The 16,076-nt window shown below is 49.7% G+C and overlaps 4 protein-coding genes across 4 annotated transcripts; 3 read left to right on the forward strand and 1 right to left on the reverse strand.

Moving 5' to 3' along the window:
• Positions 1-1,522: 1,522 nt before the first annotated feature.
• On the reverse strand, positions 1,523-3,552 carry L3040_000006 (uncharacterized protein; the record flags this gene model as incomplete). The annotated part of the gene is made up of 2 exons (XM_007295026.1): positions 1,523-2,990; positions 3,038-3,552. 2 exons carry the CDS (start codon positions 3,550-3,552, stop codon positions 1,523-1,525), a joined length of 1,983 nt encoding a protein of 660 aa, XP_007295088.1.
• Positions 3,553-6,877: 3,325 nt separating this feature from the next.
• Positions 6,878-8,354, forward strand: L3040_000007 (uncharacterized protein; the record flags this gene model as incomplete). The annotated part of the gene is made up of 2 exons (XM_007295027.1): positions 6,878-7,681; positions 7,731-8,354. The coding sequence occupies 2 exons, from the start codon at positions 6,878-6,880 to the stop codon at positions 8,352-8,354; spliced, it is 1,428 nt and encodes a 475-aa protein (XP_007295089.1).
• Positions 8,355-9,859: 1,505 nt separating this feature from the next.
• Positions 9,860-10,795, forward strand: L3040_000008 (uncharacterized protein; the record flags this gene model as incomplete). Its single annotated transcript, XM_066154976.1, has 1 exon — positions 9,860-10,795. One exon carries the CDS (start codon positions 9,860-9,862, stop codon positions 10,793-10,795), a length of 936 nt encoding a protein of 311 aa, XP_066013047.1.
• A 2,893-nt stretch (positions 10,796-13,688) lies between these two features.
• L3040_000009 (uncharacterized protein) lies at positions 13,689-14,338 on the forward strand (the record flags this gene model as incomplete). Its single annotated transcript, XM_007295029.2, has 3 exons — positions 13,689-13,763; positions 13,908-14,029; positions 14,209-14,338. 3 exons carry the CDS (start codon positions 13,689-13,691, stop codon positions 14,336-14,338), a joined length of 327 nt encoding a protein of 108 aa, XP_007295091.2.
• Between the last annotated feature and the right edge of the window lie 1,738 nt (positions 14,339-16,076).

Here is a 16,076-nt window from a genome sequence, read left to right on the forward strand (position 1 = left end):
TCTATAATCTTCGGCCTTTGAATCTCGAGTCGAATTAGCAAAGAAAAACAACGAGTTTAACGGCACTTGTACTCGATGTAATATAAGGAATCAGGATTAGATATTCTAAAAACGATGGCTATAGCAATCGTGTGTCTATCGTATCGATATAAAATTTAATTATCGTATTGTTCATCGATCGCGTATGATAAAAAAAAATGGAAATTATAAAAAAAATTGATCGTATCGCTGAAAATTGACCGTATCGCTAACGAGTAGGTACTAGGAACCGCAACCCTTGCCCTTTGACTTGTATTTCGACCAGGGGTAAGTAGATTATTACTCTCAATCTGCCGTCAGGTTCCTACGAGTGCGATACACTGACTTTCAAACGGATATCGATATCTTTAATTGTCTATAATATTTTTTTTTTTTTTTAAAAAATCCCTAATATCACCCCAACGCAACTTAATCATCTCCAAATAACACCAAAATTATCGTAACAATACAAAAGATTCTCGCACGTTTACAACAACAGAGCTCGTTGATATTGCCAGTCTCCATTCAACATTGCGAAATCAAAGATGTAAATACCTATCAGATCATGATCGTATGCCTTGATAGAATTTTGAAATTCTTTTTTTCTTCAAGACAAAGCAAATTCGATGGAAGAAACAGTCCTTTTAAAAGTCGGTGTACGGAGCGCACTCGTTGGAACCCGAGACTGGCTGAGAAAAGGTAGCCGAGAGATTGCCTTTCTGGCGCATGGCTATATATATATATATATATATACATATAACTGTAATTATACATTCCTCCGTACCACCTGCTCTCCGGTATTTCAATTCTCAGATAAAAACAGGTATTAATGTCGCTGTTCCGTTAGCATCACAGCGGTTTTGTCTCTTACAATCGCTAAAGATTTCTTGGAATCAACTTCCATTCTAGCTAGCTCTATCTTGTCATCTAGATAGCTAGCTACTTCGTGCATCCATGCTCCGCCTAGCTCCTAGCTCCTAGCTCCTAGCTTGCTCACCGCCGTGATCCCTGATAGGTATGTATGTGTATGTATATATGTACAAATCCACGCTGGAACACTATGCAGTCGCGAAACAAAAGGAGAGAAACACTAAACGAGAAACTAGATCGGACCCAGATCATCTAGCAAAATCTAGCCTGGGATTTATATCTCTCCGTCCTTTCCTCTGTGTCTCCAGAACATCTAGCAAAATCTAGCATGTGGGTATCACACCATTTTCCTTCTTTTTCCCCCGCCCGTCCATGCCATCCCATCCCATTCTATTCCAGCCCGGCCTACGCCATGTCCAGCACCGAAGAGAATTTCGTTTCTTTGCGCCCCCTCCCAAAGAAATATCAGGCCGGAACGCCAGAGATGTGGTGTAGTATGCTATCCCGTTTTCCAAAAGTGGAGGTGCCATGCGAAAAGGTCGAGTCTCGACACAGCGAAGATCGCAATCACAATGCCAGTGCAGAAGCAGAGGTGAAATCATCTCCAACATTTCCCAGACTTCAGATTCCAGGTTCAGTTCGCGTCTTGCCCGCCGGTGTAGTCGGCGTAAGCTTCACGCTCGCGGTCCATCATACCCACGCGCGCCTCTCGGCCGCCCCCACCACCCGCACCACCTCGTCCATACCCACGGATATGGCCTCGCGAGGATCCGTACCCGCGGCCACCGTAGCCTCCGCCGCCACGCGAGGAGTAGTATTTTCGGCTCTCGGGGCTCGTATACCGACCTGGTCCGCTTCCTGCATCCCCACCGTGCCCGCTACTGCCCCCTCTTCCCCCTCCCCGATCTCCGCGGGATCGACCACCGGGATGGCGCCCGCGGCGGTTGACGGTGAAATTGATCTTCAGGAGAGGCTTTTCAACCCACTCCAGGCCGCTGAGCCCAAGACCCTCTCGGCGCTCCTCCTTGATGGTCCATGCCTGGAAGACCTCGCTCGAGTCTGTGAGGCCTCGCAGCTCGGGGATCCAGGCCTTGACATAGTCGCCGTGAGGATCGTAGTCGAAGGCCTGCTTGACCGGGTTGAAGATGCGCGCTTCACCGCGGGGATCGTTGCCGACGCCCGCCAGGTACTGCCAGTTCCCCCAGTTGGATGATAAATCGTAGTCAACAAGCATACACTCGTACCACTCCGCGCCAATGCGCCAATCAATCTTCAGGTGCTTGGCGAGGAAAGACGCCACGTTCTGGCGGGCGCGATTGGATGTGTAGCCAGTGTGGTACATCTCCCGCAGACTCGCGTCGATGAGACCCATGCCCGTAGTGCCATTGAGGAAACGGTCGATCTGCTCGCGAACGTGGGCGGGTGTGAGTCCTGGGCCGGGGCGAGATGGCGACGACCAGCGCTCCTCGCCTTCGGCCTTGAAACCGCTGAGGCGGAAGAGCTTGGGGCCAAATTTGCGGGTGCAGAGACGCATGTAGTCGCGCCAGAGCAGCTCGAAGCGGATGCTCTTGGTGCCGTCGTTCTGACCCTTGCCGTACTCTGGGACGGATGCGTAAGCGGCATTGGTGCCGTTTTCGAACGCGAGGAGCGACGCGTGAATCTGGCGGGAGGTGATGCAGCCGAGACTGAGGTAGGCGGACAGCTTGGTGGAGAAATCGTGGCCCAGGAGACCGTTACGAGTGCTATGGTAGTTGACGACGTTGCCCTTGGTAATGAGGTATTCCAGTCGGTCTTGAGCCTGCGACTCCCCGCCCAGAAACGGGTGGGCGGAGGTCGTTCCGGCCGGGTAGGGTGGAGGGTTACGGACGAGATCCTCCGCATTGAGGGGCTTCAGCAGAGCCTTCTGGAGGTCGTCGAGGCTACCGGGGATAGTAAAGGGCTCGCGCTGGTCGGGGATCGACTCTGCTGGGAAGGGTGGAAGGGCGCCCTTGGTTGGTACGGGTAGGGCGTCTCGAGGGTGGTCGCGGAGAGGCTCGACGGTCTTCCGATAGCTGGTGAAGATATCTGATAACTCATCAATGTTGGGGAGAGGGAGATCGCGACTGGTGGGATTAGCAAGCCATTCGTTCCGGACCCCGAGCGAACTCACTCATCAATGAGATATTTCTCGTCGGTCCACAGCTGGAACTGGACTCCGGCTTCTCGACAAGCCTTCTTCACCTGCGACTCTTCATGGGCCTCTTCAACTCCCTCCTCGCCGACCATCCATACAGCGCCAACTTTGACCTCCCCTTTACTCTCGAACTTGCTCAGCAGATCGTCGACCACAGCACCGACCGTCCCGACTCGGATACACAATCCACTCCCCAGCTTCTCCAATCCCTCCTTGACATCCCAGATGCATTCTGCCAAGAACGTGACCCGGTGCGGTCCTGTCCGCCAGAAGCCCCCGACGGGACTCCGCGCCTCGGGGTACGGACTCTTGATGTCGCTGTCGGCGATGAACCCCTTGACCTCAAGCTGCTGGGCACTGAAGACGTAGAGGGGCAACAGATGCGTGAAGCCGTGCTGCTTGGTAGTGGTCGCCAGGGAGTGGAGGATGGGATTGTCGGAGATGCGGAGGTCTCTCCGCATGAGATAGATCAAGACTTTTGAGTCGACCATGTTTCTGGCGGTCGCGAGGTGGGATCTCGCGGAGGGGGTTGATAGGTATGTGACCAGGCGCCGGGGGGAAGAGTGGCAACGCAGCATGTACCACGAGTCAGAGAGGTGGCGCACTCTTTGGTTCCCAGCGAGCGGCGGTCACAGAAGAAGGTGGACTGGAGCGCTGAGATCAAGAGGAGGTGAGTAGGAGTGAGATTAGATGAGGATACAGCAGGAGGAGGCGTGGGAAGTGTCAGTGATCCGTCGTGACGGTCAGTTTTTTGTTATTTTTGGAAAGGGGGGGGTTCTCTTCGTCTTTTTTTCTTTCTTTTGAATATTGAATTTTGAATTATTCTTCTCCTCTCGAAGGACGGTAGCCCGGCGCACAGGAGGAAATCGTCGTGGAGGCTAGCTGGTCAGACTGGACTCGGGGTTCGGCACGCACGGGGTGACTGCCGGCTGGGCGGAGAGAAGGGTAGAGAAGGGTAGAGAAGGGTAGAGGAGGGTAGAGGAGGGTAGAGAAGGGAAGAGGAGGATGTATGGTGAAGGATGAGACAGGTAGATGGGTAGATCAATCTCGAGCGACAGTGAGAAGAGAGATGCTGGCGTCGACGTCGTTCTCGTAAACGATTTGCGCCGTTGACTCGATCTTGTAACTGTTCGCGATATGGAGGCGAGTCTGAGAGGGAGGGGAGGGGGAGGGGGGGTTAAGTACAGTGAGGAGAAATTGGAAGAGAGAGAGAGAGGGAGAGGGAGAGGGAGAGGGAGAGGGAGAGGGAGAGAAAGAGAGAGAGATGTCGATGCGAGATTCAATTCATGCGTTCATTCGGCGGAAGAGGTGGAAAGAGTTGGAGTGAGAGAGTGAGAGTGAGAGAGTGAGAGTGATTGAGTGAGAGTAAGAGAGTGTGAGATAGGGGATGGAGGAGGTTGAGGAGGTTGAGGAAGTTGATGCGAGGCGAGTCGAGGCGAGGCGAGGCGAGGCACGGTAAGGCCAGGTCGGGGCTAGTCTAGCTAGTCCAGCACGCACGCCAACAGCAGCAACAGCAACAGCAACAGCAACAGCAACAGCAGCACTGACAAGGACAAGTACCAGTAGAGGTACAAGAAGACAACAGGTACGGTAGGTATTCCGTATAATACGACACCACACCAGGACGCATTCGGTACAAATCTCCGTCCAAGAAGGATCCCTCATACCATGACAAATAGGACTAGCATCACCTAGGAACCTACCTCTTGTCTACTTCACCGCCGGCTGTTGTGCTGTTGTACGGTTGTACGGTTGTACGGTAGGTAGGTATGTATGTATAGGTAAGGACGTCGTCGGGTACTGTAGGTATTGTATTGTGTTGTTTACGACATGTGTAGATGTATGTATATATATGTATGTGTGTGTGTGTGTGTATGTAAATATATGTATAAATGTATATATATAAACATATATACATATATACATATATACATATATACACATATACATATATACATATATACATATATACATATATACATATATACACATAACACGACCGCAAAGCAAAGCAAAGCAATGCAATGCATTGCCAGTGCCATGTTTCTCTCGCTCCTTCCTTCCTCCTGTTCTTCCCTCCCTCCTTCCCTCTCCCCATCTCATCTTCTCCCCCTTTTCTTTATCTTCTTTTCTCTTTTCTCTTTTCTCTTTTCTCTTTTTTCGCTTTTTCTCTTCTCTTCTCTCTTTTCTCCTTTCTCTCTCTTTCTTCTCGAATTCCCGTCCCTCACTTGAGCATCGGACCGCGTACGGACAGCAAATAAGGAAGGCAATGAATGCAATGCTGACTCATCATATCCAAATCCCATGCTCCCACGGCCCTGCCCCGGATCGCATTTCCCAGATCGCCATGACGAATCGATGATGCGGATATCGACCCGCTCCTGCCTTCGGACCCTGACGCTGCCGGGGGGGGGGGGGGGGGGGTCGTGCGATCTGTGATCTGTGTGGTGCATCCGCGCGCCCAGCAGACTTTCTCTGGGCGGTGAAAAGCGAAAGAGTGAAAACCAGAGGGACAGCTGGCCCGGCAGAGAAGAAGAAAGCTGGGAAGGCAACGTACTCTAACCTACGTACTGCGTACTGCGTACTGCATACTGCGTACTACGTACGTAGTAGTACGTACTACGTCCCTCTTTGACTTTCTCCCCCGTTCAAGGGCAACGCTTGTTTACAGCCCTACGCCCCATGCCCCACGCCCCACGCCCCACGGACAGACGGACAGACGGACAGACCCGAAGGCCGAAATCCGAATACGGAAGGAAGCTCAGCGATCTCGGTCCCGATGCCACGTGGGCGCTTCAGCCGTCGGTGGGCTCATTCATGGCTTGGTGAACTCCGTCCCGACTCCGTACTGTAGGTAGTACTCCGTCGGTCCCTCGGGAACCCTAGTCCCTTGGTAGCGGTGGTATCTCTGGGACCCCTCGCCATCGTCTCCGCATCTGGCGATCTTCCCGAGCGAGGATCACGGTGCGATTGATGTCGATTTGGTTGGTAGGGTCGAAGAGAAAAAGGCAATACTTATAGTCCCATCCCTCCCATCCCGACCATACCGGATGCATGCCGTGCTCAAGGGTAGCTACGGTAGCGTCTTGGCATCGCCGGCACCCCCATACAGCCAGTACCGTACTGTACGTAGTAGTCCGTATACGGTATATTGATCCGCATACAAGTACAGTAGTAGTAGTAGTAGTACTACGTATACAGTATTGGTCACCTCCGTCTCCACTCTCCATTGTCCAGCCCGATGCGACTCTCACAACGACGGCTCGGCTCGGCTCGGAACGTCGTCGGGTCGGGGTCGGGGTCCCGGCAAAGAGGGTCCCCTGGGTCCTGTGGTCCTCTGGTCCTCTGGTCCTCTGGTCATCCCTTCCGGCCTGCTCTGAGCCGCTGGCATGTCACATGATATGCGCAGCACGTGTACCGGTACTTCGTAGGAGTCCAAGCAAGTCGTGAGATCCATTCGATTCTGATACTGTAGATGTACCGAGATGGTGCAGAGAATATCAACATCTCCGCACGACCATCAATGACGTTGGTTGGTCGGGGGATCGACATCAGCTGTGAAAGAGATGTCGTTGCATCTTGACCTCATATCCGACCCAATCGACGGATTGCGGGGAAGGGGAGTCAACGTCGTCGTCGTCATCGTTATCGGACTAGCTTACCTCTCCCGCGACTCTTCCTCTGATCTCCCTCGGGCTCGGAAACTTCTTTTTCCCTTCTATCCATTTCTTCCCATCTCTCATCTCTCTTATCTCTCTACTCTATTCTCATCTACTCTACTCTCTTCTTCTCCATCGACAGCTATCAACCACCATCATGAGGTTTACAACTACCTTCCTACCGCTCGCCGCCCTAGCCTTTTCAACAACCGCCTTCGTTATTCCTGACGAGCAGCTCACCACCCAGATCATTGAGTCCCAGAACGCGCCTCAAACCTTCTTCGACCGTATCGCAGGCAACGTGGAAGATGTCTGGTCTGGCGTCGAAGAGTCGTTCAAGGATACCGTCGCCTTCGGCCAGAACGCCATCGACAATGCCATCGACGCTGCTTCAGACACAGCGGAGAGGGCCAAGAACACATTCGAGTGCTATGCTTCCATGACCAAGTTCGATGCGCAATCCTGGCTTGACTCGGCCGTGTCAGAGGCTGAGGACATCGATGTCTTTGATCATCACCATCGCGAGCCGCCGCCTCACCACGGCCCTCCGGAGCACCACAAGCCTCACCCGGGACATGACAAGCCGAACAAGACCGTATATGAGTTGATTGCCAGCAGCAAGTACACGACTAAGCTCGCGAGCTTGATTAACGAATATCCGGACCTGGTCGAGACTCTGAACGGCACTGCGGCCAACTACACAGTATTCGCACCGACGGACAAGGCGTTCGAGAAGATTCCTAAACACCACAAGCCGAGCAAGGAGGTCATCAAGAAGATCCTGGCGTACCACGTCTCGCCCGACTTCTATCCAGCCGGCAGGGTGCTGGTGACCCATACCATCCCTACTGCATTGGGAGAGGAGCGGCTTGGTAGTAACCCGCAGAGACTCCGTGTTGGCTTTGCTTTGACCAAGGGACTGAACATCAACTTCTACTCTCGCATTATTGCTATCGATATTGTACGCTCAGTGTTCTCCGTGTCCCCTTTCTATAGCTAACACAGTCTAGTTTGGCACGAACGGCGTGATCCACGGAGTCGACTCGCTCCTCCTCCCACCGCCACCCGCTCTAAAGATCGTCGAGCTTCTCCCGGGCGAATTCTCGACGCTCAACCTCGCACTCGAAAAGACTGGTCTCTTTGAGAAGATCGCTGCCGCACCCCACGAAGGGGGTACCCTCTTCGCACCCTCAAACTGGGCATTCCAAAAACTTGGCCCACGCATCAATGCTTTCCTCTTCTCCAAATACGGACAGAAGTACTTGAAAGGATTACTGGAATACCACATCGTTGCCAACCAAACCCTGTACTCGGATGCTTTCTACAAAGAGAAGTCGGGGGAGGATACGGAGGATGTCCCCAAGGGTCGCTTCCATATCGATCTCCCGACGCTGTTGGAGAACAAGAGTTTGAGTATCGATGTGGCACGATGGGGAGGCTTGATCTCGATCAAGATTAACGGGTTCTCCAGCGTATCGGTACAGGATGGCATTGCGAAGGATGGCGTGATTCACGTTGTTTCTTCGGTGTTGGTCCCGCCCAAGACGCCGGGTGCTGCGAGCACTGCCGAGGAGCTGGAGGATGATGTTGAGGAACTCAAGACGAGGCTGGAGAGGTTCGTTCAGGATCTTTAAGTGTAAGGGGTGGTTTGTCAGCCGTTGATTTGGCATTGGAAAACGGAAAGGGGAACAGAACTAGGTACAACATATGTGAAATGAAATATACGAAGCGACGACATGTTCATTCTACTTCTTTGCAATTCATCAATCTCGCTTCTCCGTTACCACGTGTCCACGACCTTGATCTCTGTAGAGATACCCAGTGATACACCACCCCTCGCTGCCAATGGACCTGCCCAGCAAGCCGACCGTTGTCTTGCCGCGGACACGCATCGATGAAGTTGGCGCGTGAGTTTTATTCATATGTACAGCCATTTACTAGGATATGGATTTTACTGAGTGTCAGTGGGGCGGGGAATTTGAAGGGAGGGAGGGTTTGTGATGATTGTACTATTGCTGGGGATTAGGAAGGGGAGGACAGAGGGTTGGAAATCGGAGGATTATATGTGGAGGTAGCGGTATGTCAACAAACACATATGTATCCAGCTAGCTAGGTAACCGAGAAGGATCCAGGGTCCAACTATCTTGAGTCTTGAGGGTAGCTCGTGACATAGAGGGATCGAAGATGTTTCGCTCTCGTGACAATCAATGGATGGGAAAATTACCTGGTATTGGTATTGGTATTCGTAATGCAGGTGCGTGATCTTCCTTTTGTCTTTTTTTTTTTTTTTTTTTCAGATATGGGAGATGGGAAATGGTGTAGAACGTAGAAGTTATACATATCAAGCGATGCCTGGTAGGTTAGAGCTGTCTGGGCAATAGTGAGAGCCAGAAGAACTTGCTGGGGTGTCGAGCAGCGTAGAGAGGAATTGTGCTTTTATACAACAGCTACATTGATGAGAGGGAGAAGGGGTCGAGTGATATCTAGTGCTTCTATCGTTCTAGCCTGGGTATTGAACTTGGAGATTAGCCATGTGTAGGGGATTCGTATATCTGGGAGATGCGCATGAGAAGAGCTCTCTGATACCACCTTCTACGCCAGAGGAGCTGAAGACTAGCGTTCCAACTGTGGTCCTAAAAGAAGCTTGCGCGAGAGATTTCTTTAGATCTGTGGAAGCTGTTTGTAGATGTTCACTTGCTGACCACCGACTCCCGAAATTTGGCTTTAGAAGTCTTGCTGCAAGGAAAAGTCTCTTGGAAATTCCGTCGCATTGGCATCGGGCAGAGCAGTTTTTACGCTCTTTGTGGCTTTCTCAAACCAAAGTGTCTGCGAAGTATGTATTTGTTTTGCTGCAATAGGGGGGAGGTCTAAGTCTAGCGAGAATATATACGGAAACGAGACCGAGGCTAGATTTTGAGAACAGGACTTCGTGCTTTCAAAGTCCGCACGGGGCCATTGCACAACAACTTCTTTTCGTAGCTGAAGACAACCAAAACGGCATCTTTTATATTTCGAGAAGCCAATACCCGGGTTGCAATTGCTGTCGTCCAGCCGTCTGGTTGGTGCTGCTCCCGAGAGCCTCGGAATTCCAAGCTTCCATACTCGACGCCCAAAAATCACCGTGGAGAAACAAATCGCAATGAGTACCCGATTCCCTTTGCGCGCCTGCGGGAAATCTGCGATTCGAAGAACTACACCACAATCTCAAAAATGTCTACGAACCCGCGCTTCGACTCCACGGATGTCCTCTATCCGCCTATATACCACACCTCCCACAGCTGACCTCCCGAGGACCCTGCGATCACAACTCCCCTCTTCGCAGTACAATCCTCCTCCTCCTCCTCCTCCAGCTGAACGTTCACCTAATGCGCCACCCATCAGCAAACGCTCGCTGCGCCCCTTTATTTGGGCGGCTCTATTCACCCTTTTCGGCGTCGCGGGCGGCCAATTCACGTCCATGATCGTCGCGCCGCCCGAACTACCAGCCGCGGGTTCCAAGGAAGACGATGCCATGGTCGAATACATCCACAAGCAAGCGTCCAAACTGCCTATCGTTCAATCCCTCTCGATGGACTCGGCCTGGACGAGCCACGATGCATACACATCTCTCCCGCAACAGGAGCGGGAAAAGAGGATCACCACGGGGCCTCTAGCGGGGGCGAGAGCCCTGGGGGGCTTCCAGCGGATATATACGAATACGGAGACGGGGGAGGTGGTTACCGTTATCTGGTTTGGAGGGGCGGTGGCAGGATGGCCTGGCGTGACGCACGGGGGTGCCATTGCGACGGTGCTGGACGAAAACTTCGGACGGTGCGCGGTGAGGTGGCTGCAGGGGAGTACGGGGGTCACGGCGAATCTGGAGTTGAACTATTTGAAGCCGGTTCAGACGAATGGCTTTTATGTCATCCGAGCTGTGCCGAGTGTGGATGCGGGAGAGAAGATGGAGGGAGCAAGACGAAAGCTGTGGGTACAAGGACGGCTGGAGACTGCGGATGGGAAGGTCTGTGTGGAGGGCAGGGCGCTGTTCGTTGTGCCCAAGAAATACTCAACGAGGGAGATCAAGACGGGATTTTGAGCTGGACTCGTTTTTGAGATTTTGGAGACGGAGATGACTGTTGGTCGGGGCTGTGGCTGGAACTTCGACTCGAATCTCTGCCGTAGAATATACATGGCGAGTTTGTGATCATGGTAGAGATCTCGATACGAAGAACAGAAAGCAAATCCGGAACCGGGATTCTTAAAGGAAGAGAAGCTGCTCCAAAGAACGATGACGCTCTCCGGTCGAAGTCATGTACGAATTGTATATGATATATATATATAACCTTTGAGAATACTACTTCAATCGACCGCCTATCCAACAACCGTTTTAACTCAACTCTCAGCTCGTATCTGCTCATTCCTACCTCGAAGTCTTTGCTGCTTGCGGCTTTATTAGCACCCAACATGCCCGACAAGTTTTGATGCAGCTTATCAGCTGATCTATTCTCTGGAGCTCGAAATCTCATTATTCGACGAGTCCTTCATTGTGATTAATAGAGGCGGTTTATGGAATTACGACGAACCCCGTGGCCGTAGCTCCCTTGCTAACATATTTAGAGAAGAGGTGCAAGAATTGCATTCTCTCGAGAAGGGTGATATAAGAAGACGATATGTCATTTTATTGTGGAACTCAAGACTCAATAATGAAGTGTCCTCTTATGCATGTCTGTCAAACAGCATACGGGATCGAAATCGGGAACCAGTCCTTTAACCCAACTAATCCATCCAGCTCGACGTCTCAAGGCTGGAAACCAGAGCTAGGATGCCAGGCCGCCCGAAACCGGACAATTCACGAAGCTCTCATCAAGACGGACGAAATCTTTCATTTCTACTCTGAATAAAGACAGACGCGGCGTCTAACTTCGCTTGGTTGATATAGAGGCTCGGGCTAGTGTATAACGTATCGTCCTATAGTGAATGGCGGCATCGTCTTGCAGCATCCAACCCGCTGGGGAACCGCCTTATTCGCACCAAGACAGGAGCAGATGCAGTGACATGGGAAGTCTCCGCTACTGCCGTAGACATGCATACTTACCGTCTTTTCAGTAGATCCATCGAACAGGAAAGGTGCGAGAAGGTGGTTGGGGGCTCTAGGGGCAGGATAGTAAGACGGGCGTCTCGTAGATACCGGGCTAGGTTAAGCTGCACGGGAATCGCTTGCCAGCCGAGGATGATGGAGGGTTCTCTGGCGATTGGGAGGCTGAAGCTGCGGAGGTTTGATGAGCAGGTGTAGTATAATACGAATGAATGAAAGGGTCGTTGCGGAGACTACGAGATTGAAACGAATCTCTGCGCTCGCTCTTTCCTTCTTCCAAGTGTGGATTTTTAATCGACTACTATCGACGAACGAACTGTATTAAGACTGGGTTCTCTTTCACCAGATTAACTCCCATCCCTGCATTGGATCTGTGGATATATGGTTTCGTGCCCCCAAAAAATCCAAGTGCTCATCTCAAAAGGAAGATGATCTCGCTTAGCCTCCCAAAAAATATTTCCGTGACGATACTCTTTAGAATTGTCAGACTCTCCGGAATCCGAACCTTTCCATCGATGTTTAATCAATAGACACAGACAGTTCATACGTTCCTACAAAGGTCAAATCTGCACTTGAGCAATTCAAAGAATAGACTCCGAGGTCATACAGCCAGAGACTAGGCAGCAGCTAGCTGACATTTCCCCTTTTGCAGAATTAGCTGAGAATAAATGCAGAATGAGGCATTGAGGTCTCTCCAGATTTACGTAGAGAGTTCTCATTCCATTGCTGCAACAGCCAGCTCAGCTCTGCAACGCCATCTTGTATCTCGTATTGATAACTTTGAAAGTGTCAAAGAGTTGTCACAGACGTTTGGATTTCGCGATAGAGCTCGGTGGGATTCCGGTGCATAGCAGTAACTATACATTCAGAACTAGGCTCTATGTAAGGGTGACTAACAGCCTGTGCCAGCATGATGATCGAACAAGATTGATGAGAGCCGGGTAAAAACAGCCTCTCATTGAGATTCTTCCGCAGAAGAGATGGGTTCGCTGTTGTGCTTGCTGGAGGAAGATCAAGACAAGAGATCAATAGCGAGCTTGAGGTCTTTTACCTTGTGAGATGGCATGGCAGATTGATGAGAATGATGACAGCGGAACCGGACTTCAAGTTGAGAGGTAAGGTGAACACAGAGGTGCTGTTCGAGCGAGGTTTCAATGTATTTCACTCGTATACACGCAGCGAGAAAGGCTTACGGGGCCGATGGTAAACTTGGTTAATACGATACCCTTGATAGTCCTGGACTGGTGACCCAAGAGTCATGCCTCATTAATCGATGTTCTCGGAGGCAGCAACCAGATAGGCTTTTTCAGAGTTCTCAAAAGCTCGTCATCGTGTCTCAAAATATTCTGTCTGTTGCAGAATCACGTAGATGTTTGGACCGAACAGTGACCAGAAGCTTGAGCCCTGTCGAATCTCTTGAAAATTTCGGCGCTTAAAAGTTTGCTGACTCGGTGGAAATGACTTTCTTACCTCTGCTGCAACTCCTACGGGCGATTGTTTGTTAGCATGTATACGAACTGAAAGGGAGATAGATAGATGTGATAGTGTGGCTTGAAGTACCTCCCTAGACGGTATTGCCTGGCCGTTTACAGAGCAAAAGTCCTGTCATCTGAATTGGGAGCCACTTCGACTAGTGCTATGCGTAGTTGAATGCTTTTTTCCTTCTCTCTTTTGAGAAGGGTAATGATAGAGATATTCTACTCCGTATGTAGGGAGCAGGGCAACTCGATGTCGCAGATACCGGTATGTGATATCGACATGGTCCGTGCTCTCCAATGTAAACAACTCCCCACATCGCGCAGAAACACCAAGCTCTCTGCCCAACGCTCGACGACAATACAGAGAATCGTTGCAAATCGCTCCACACTCTCAGCTTGAATCAAACTCAAGCACAATGACGACACGCATCCCATCAACCAACGTGCCGCGTCTGTCTACCGCCCCGAGCAGTATCAAACCGCGACAGTTGGTACAGTCTCCTCTCTACTGTCTTCAATGCTATTCACGCCCATCCAACTAATCCATATACCTTCGCTCGATTTCTCTCTTACCTCGGTTCTCCTTCCATAGAAATCTCATACCCAGAAGATCCGTGGCTAATAAGCAATCACAGAACCACCTCCACGCGCAACTCGCCCAGCTCTCCGCGAACCTTGCAGATCTGGAAAACCTGTTGCGGATGACGAGTGTGCAAGCGGAAAGTGTACGAGGACTGGGAGCTTGGCATGGTGGACTGTAGGTGGTGCCGCCATTTCCCTCTGTGGGGTATCTTTTTGGAGGCCGGATTGCAGATATTGGCCCTCGGTGGTGGACTCGTTGCTGTGGCGACTTCCAAATTGGATCTGAGGAGGATTTCGTCGGACTGGAGGGCGGATCAATGAGATTTACGGACCAGGCTAACTGTCGCCACCCAGATTCATGGCGGCATCGAAAGTGCTTGGAGAGGAGACGGTCGCTGGATCTGCGGCCGGACAGGGACAGACACAGAGAGGGCAGGGTGGCAGTGAGACTTCAAATCCCGAAGCTACCAAGTCGAAACCCTGATCGCCTCCTACGCAATCGTAGTCGTGACTGTTGCATGGCCAGAGACTTCAGCGAGCTTCGACTAGGGGACGAATCCACGCTGGACTCAAGGCAGGACAGGAAGGAATATCCAGAAATGTGTGGTATTCGGCCGCTGATCCGATTCGCAGCAATGTCACAATTGGGCTTACGAACCTCTCCCCAGAGATTATTTTGGACAGAGGTGAGATGCCCTGCTCAAATTCCTTCCAGAACTTCTTTCCATCATATCAAAAGCCGATTCCTTTGTATCCCGCGGACTGGAATAACCACATGTTGCATAATGTACTATCTCGTCGCTCTCTATTTTCGCTACTCAGGTCCGTCCGAAAAATATAAGAGCTAATCGTCGGTTTCCTTGAATTTAATTCGAAACAATTGACCGACTTGCTGTAGCAAGTCGGCACCACCAAAGCGGGACACCCATTAACGCGGGACAGTAAAATTTGGTTCTTTATAATCAATAGAAAATCAACCAATTAATATATCGTAATTATTCCTGTATAGAAAGATGCACTGTATTGAGGTTAGTATTAGTCAATTAGTTAAATTTTAATTACAACTTATTATTCCTTCATTGTATTGAATTAAAGTAGTAAAAATAGTACTTTTGATATGTATTTTTCGATTTTGATAATGCGTTTATATCAGAAATGCCGCGTACATATTAGAATAAGCGAGGAATACGAAAATCGGACTTTTATTTAAACTTATCAAAAGAATACGTGCATCATTATCGACTTTTATCTAATAATTAATACCTTAAGTAATGTAATAAATTAAATCATTTTTTTTTTTTTTCGATCTTTAAGACGTTTTCTTAAATTAAGGTTGTAGTTGTTAAGATATTCGCAGCAGATGAGTAGTAAATTTAAATTATTTGGGACAGTTTTTAGCTATATTTGCACTATATTTTAATATATTATATCATCAAAAATGGATGCATCTTTACATTTTCAATTTACATTTATAAAGCAATGTTTTCTAAGCATATAAATATTTTTTTTATTCATATTTATATTAATAGTTGTTGTTTAATGAGTAGTATACCGTTACTGTCCCGCCTTTGCGCCAGGTCGGGATTTTTTACAAATCAAATTCAATGTAACCGACGATTAGTCCGAGAGATTCATGTTCTCCAAATCTGGTTTATATATTCTTTTTCGTTACAGTCATGCCCATGTGTACCTTAGAAACACTACTTTTGCACACCCAAAATATCTAGCTACAGTGCTTCTTAGAGCCCCAGAGATCAGTTTATTACCGATACATACTTCTACACTTTTATTATTCTATCTTTGCCTGTCTTTAAAAGCTACCTTCTGACAGACGGGTACTGAGTATCCGAATAAAGTATTCCTGTCGAGCGTGATATGGTAATCCTGTTAGGTATTATTGTCACGCATGACATATTCGAAGGCTTTGTGGGCTTAGCTCGATCACGTATATAATACTAGCTGTATCTCTCAAGGGTTCCTCAGAGTTCAAGAGTTTAGAAAGGTAGAGATCAATCTGAATATCAACGGAGCATTATCGGAGCCTCGAATAGTGATTCCCTATCATTGTGAACCTTGCACTTATAAGCAAGCCTTCGAAGGAAAGAGCCCTCCCTTATTGCTATCGAAGATTTCGATTTAGATAGAATTCTGCAAGAAAATAAATCTTATAAAAGCAGTATCGATTTAAAGCATTCGTATAGAAACTCTCTATATAAGCGGAT

The sequence above is a fragment of the Drepanopeziza brunnea genome, assembly GCF_022702325.1.
Source record: "Drepanopeziza brunnea f. sp. 'multigermtubi' strain 214-2 chromosome Unknown ctg1, whole genome shotgun sequence".
Classification (NCBI taxonomy): domain Eukaryota; kingdom Fungi; phylum Ascomycota; class Leotiomycetes; order Helotiales; family Drepanopezizaceae; genus Drepanopeziza; species Drepanopeziza brunnea.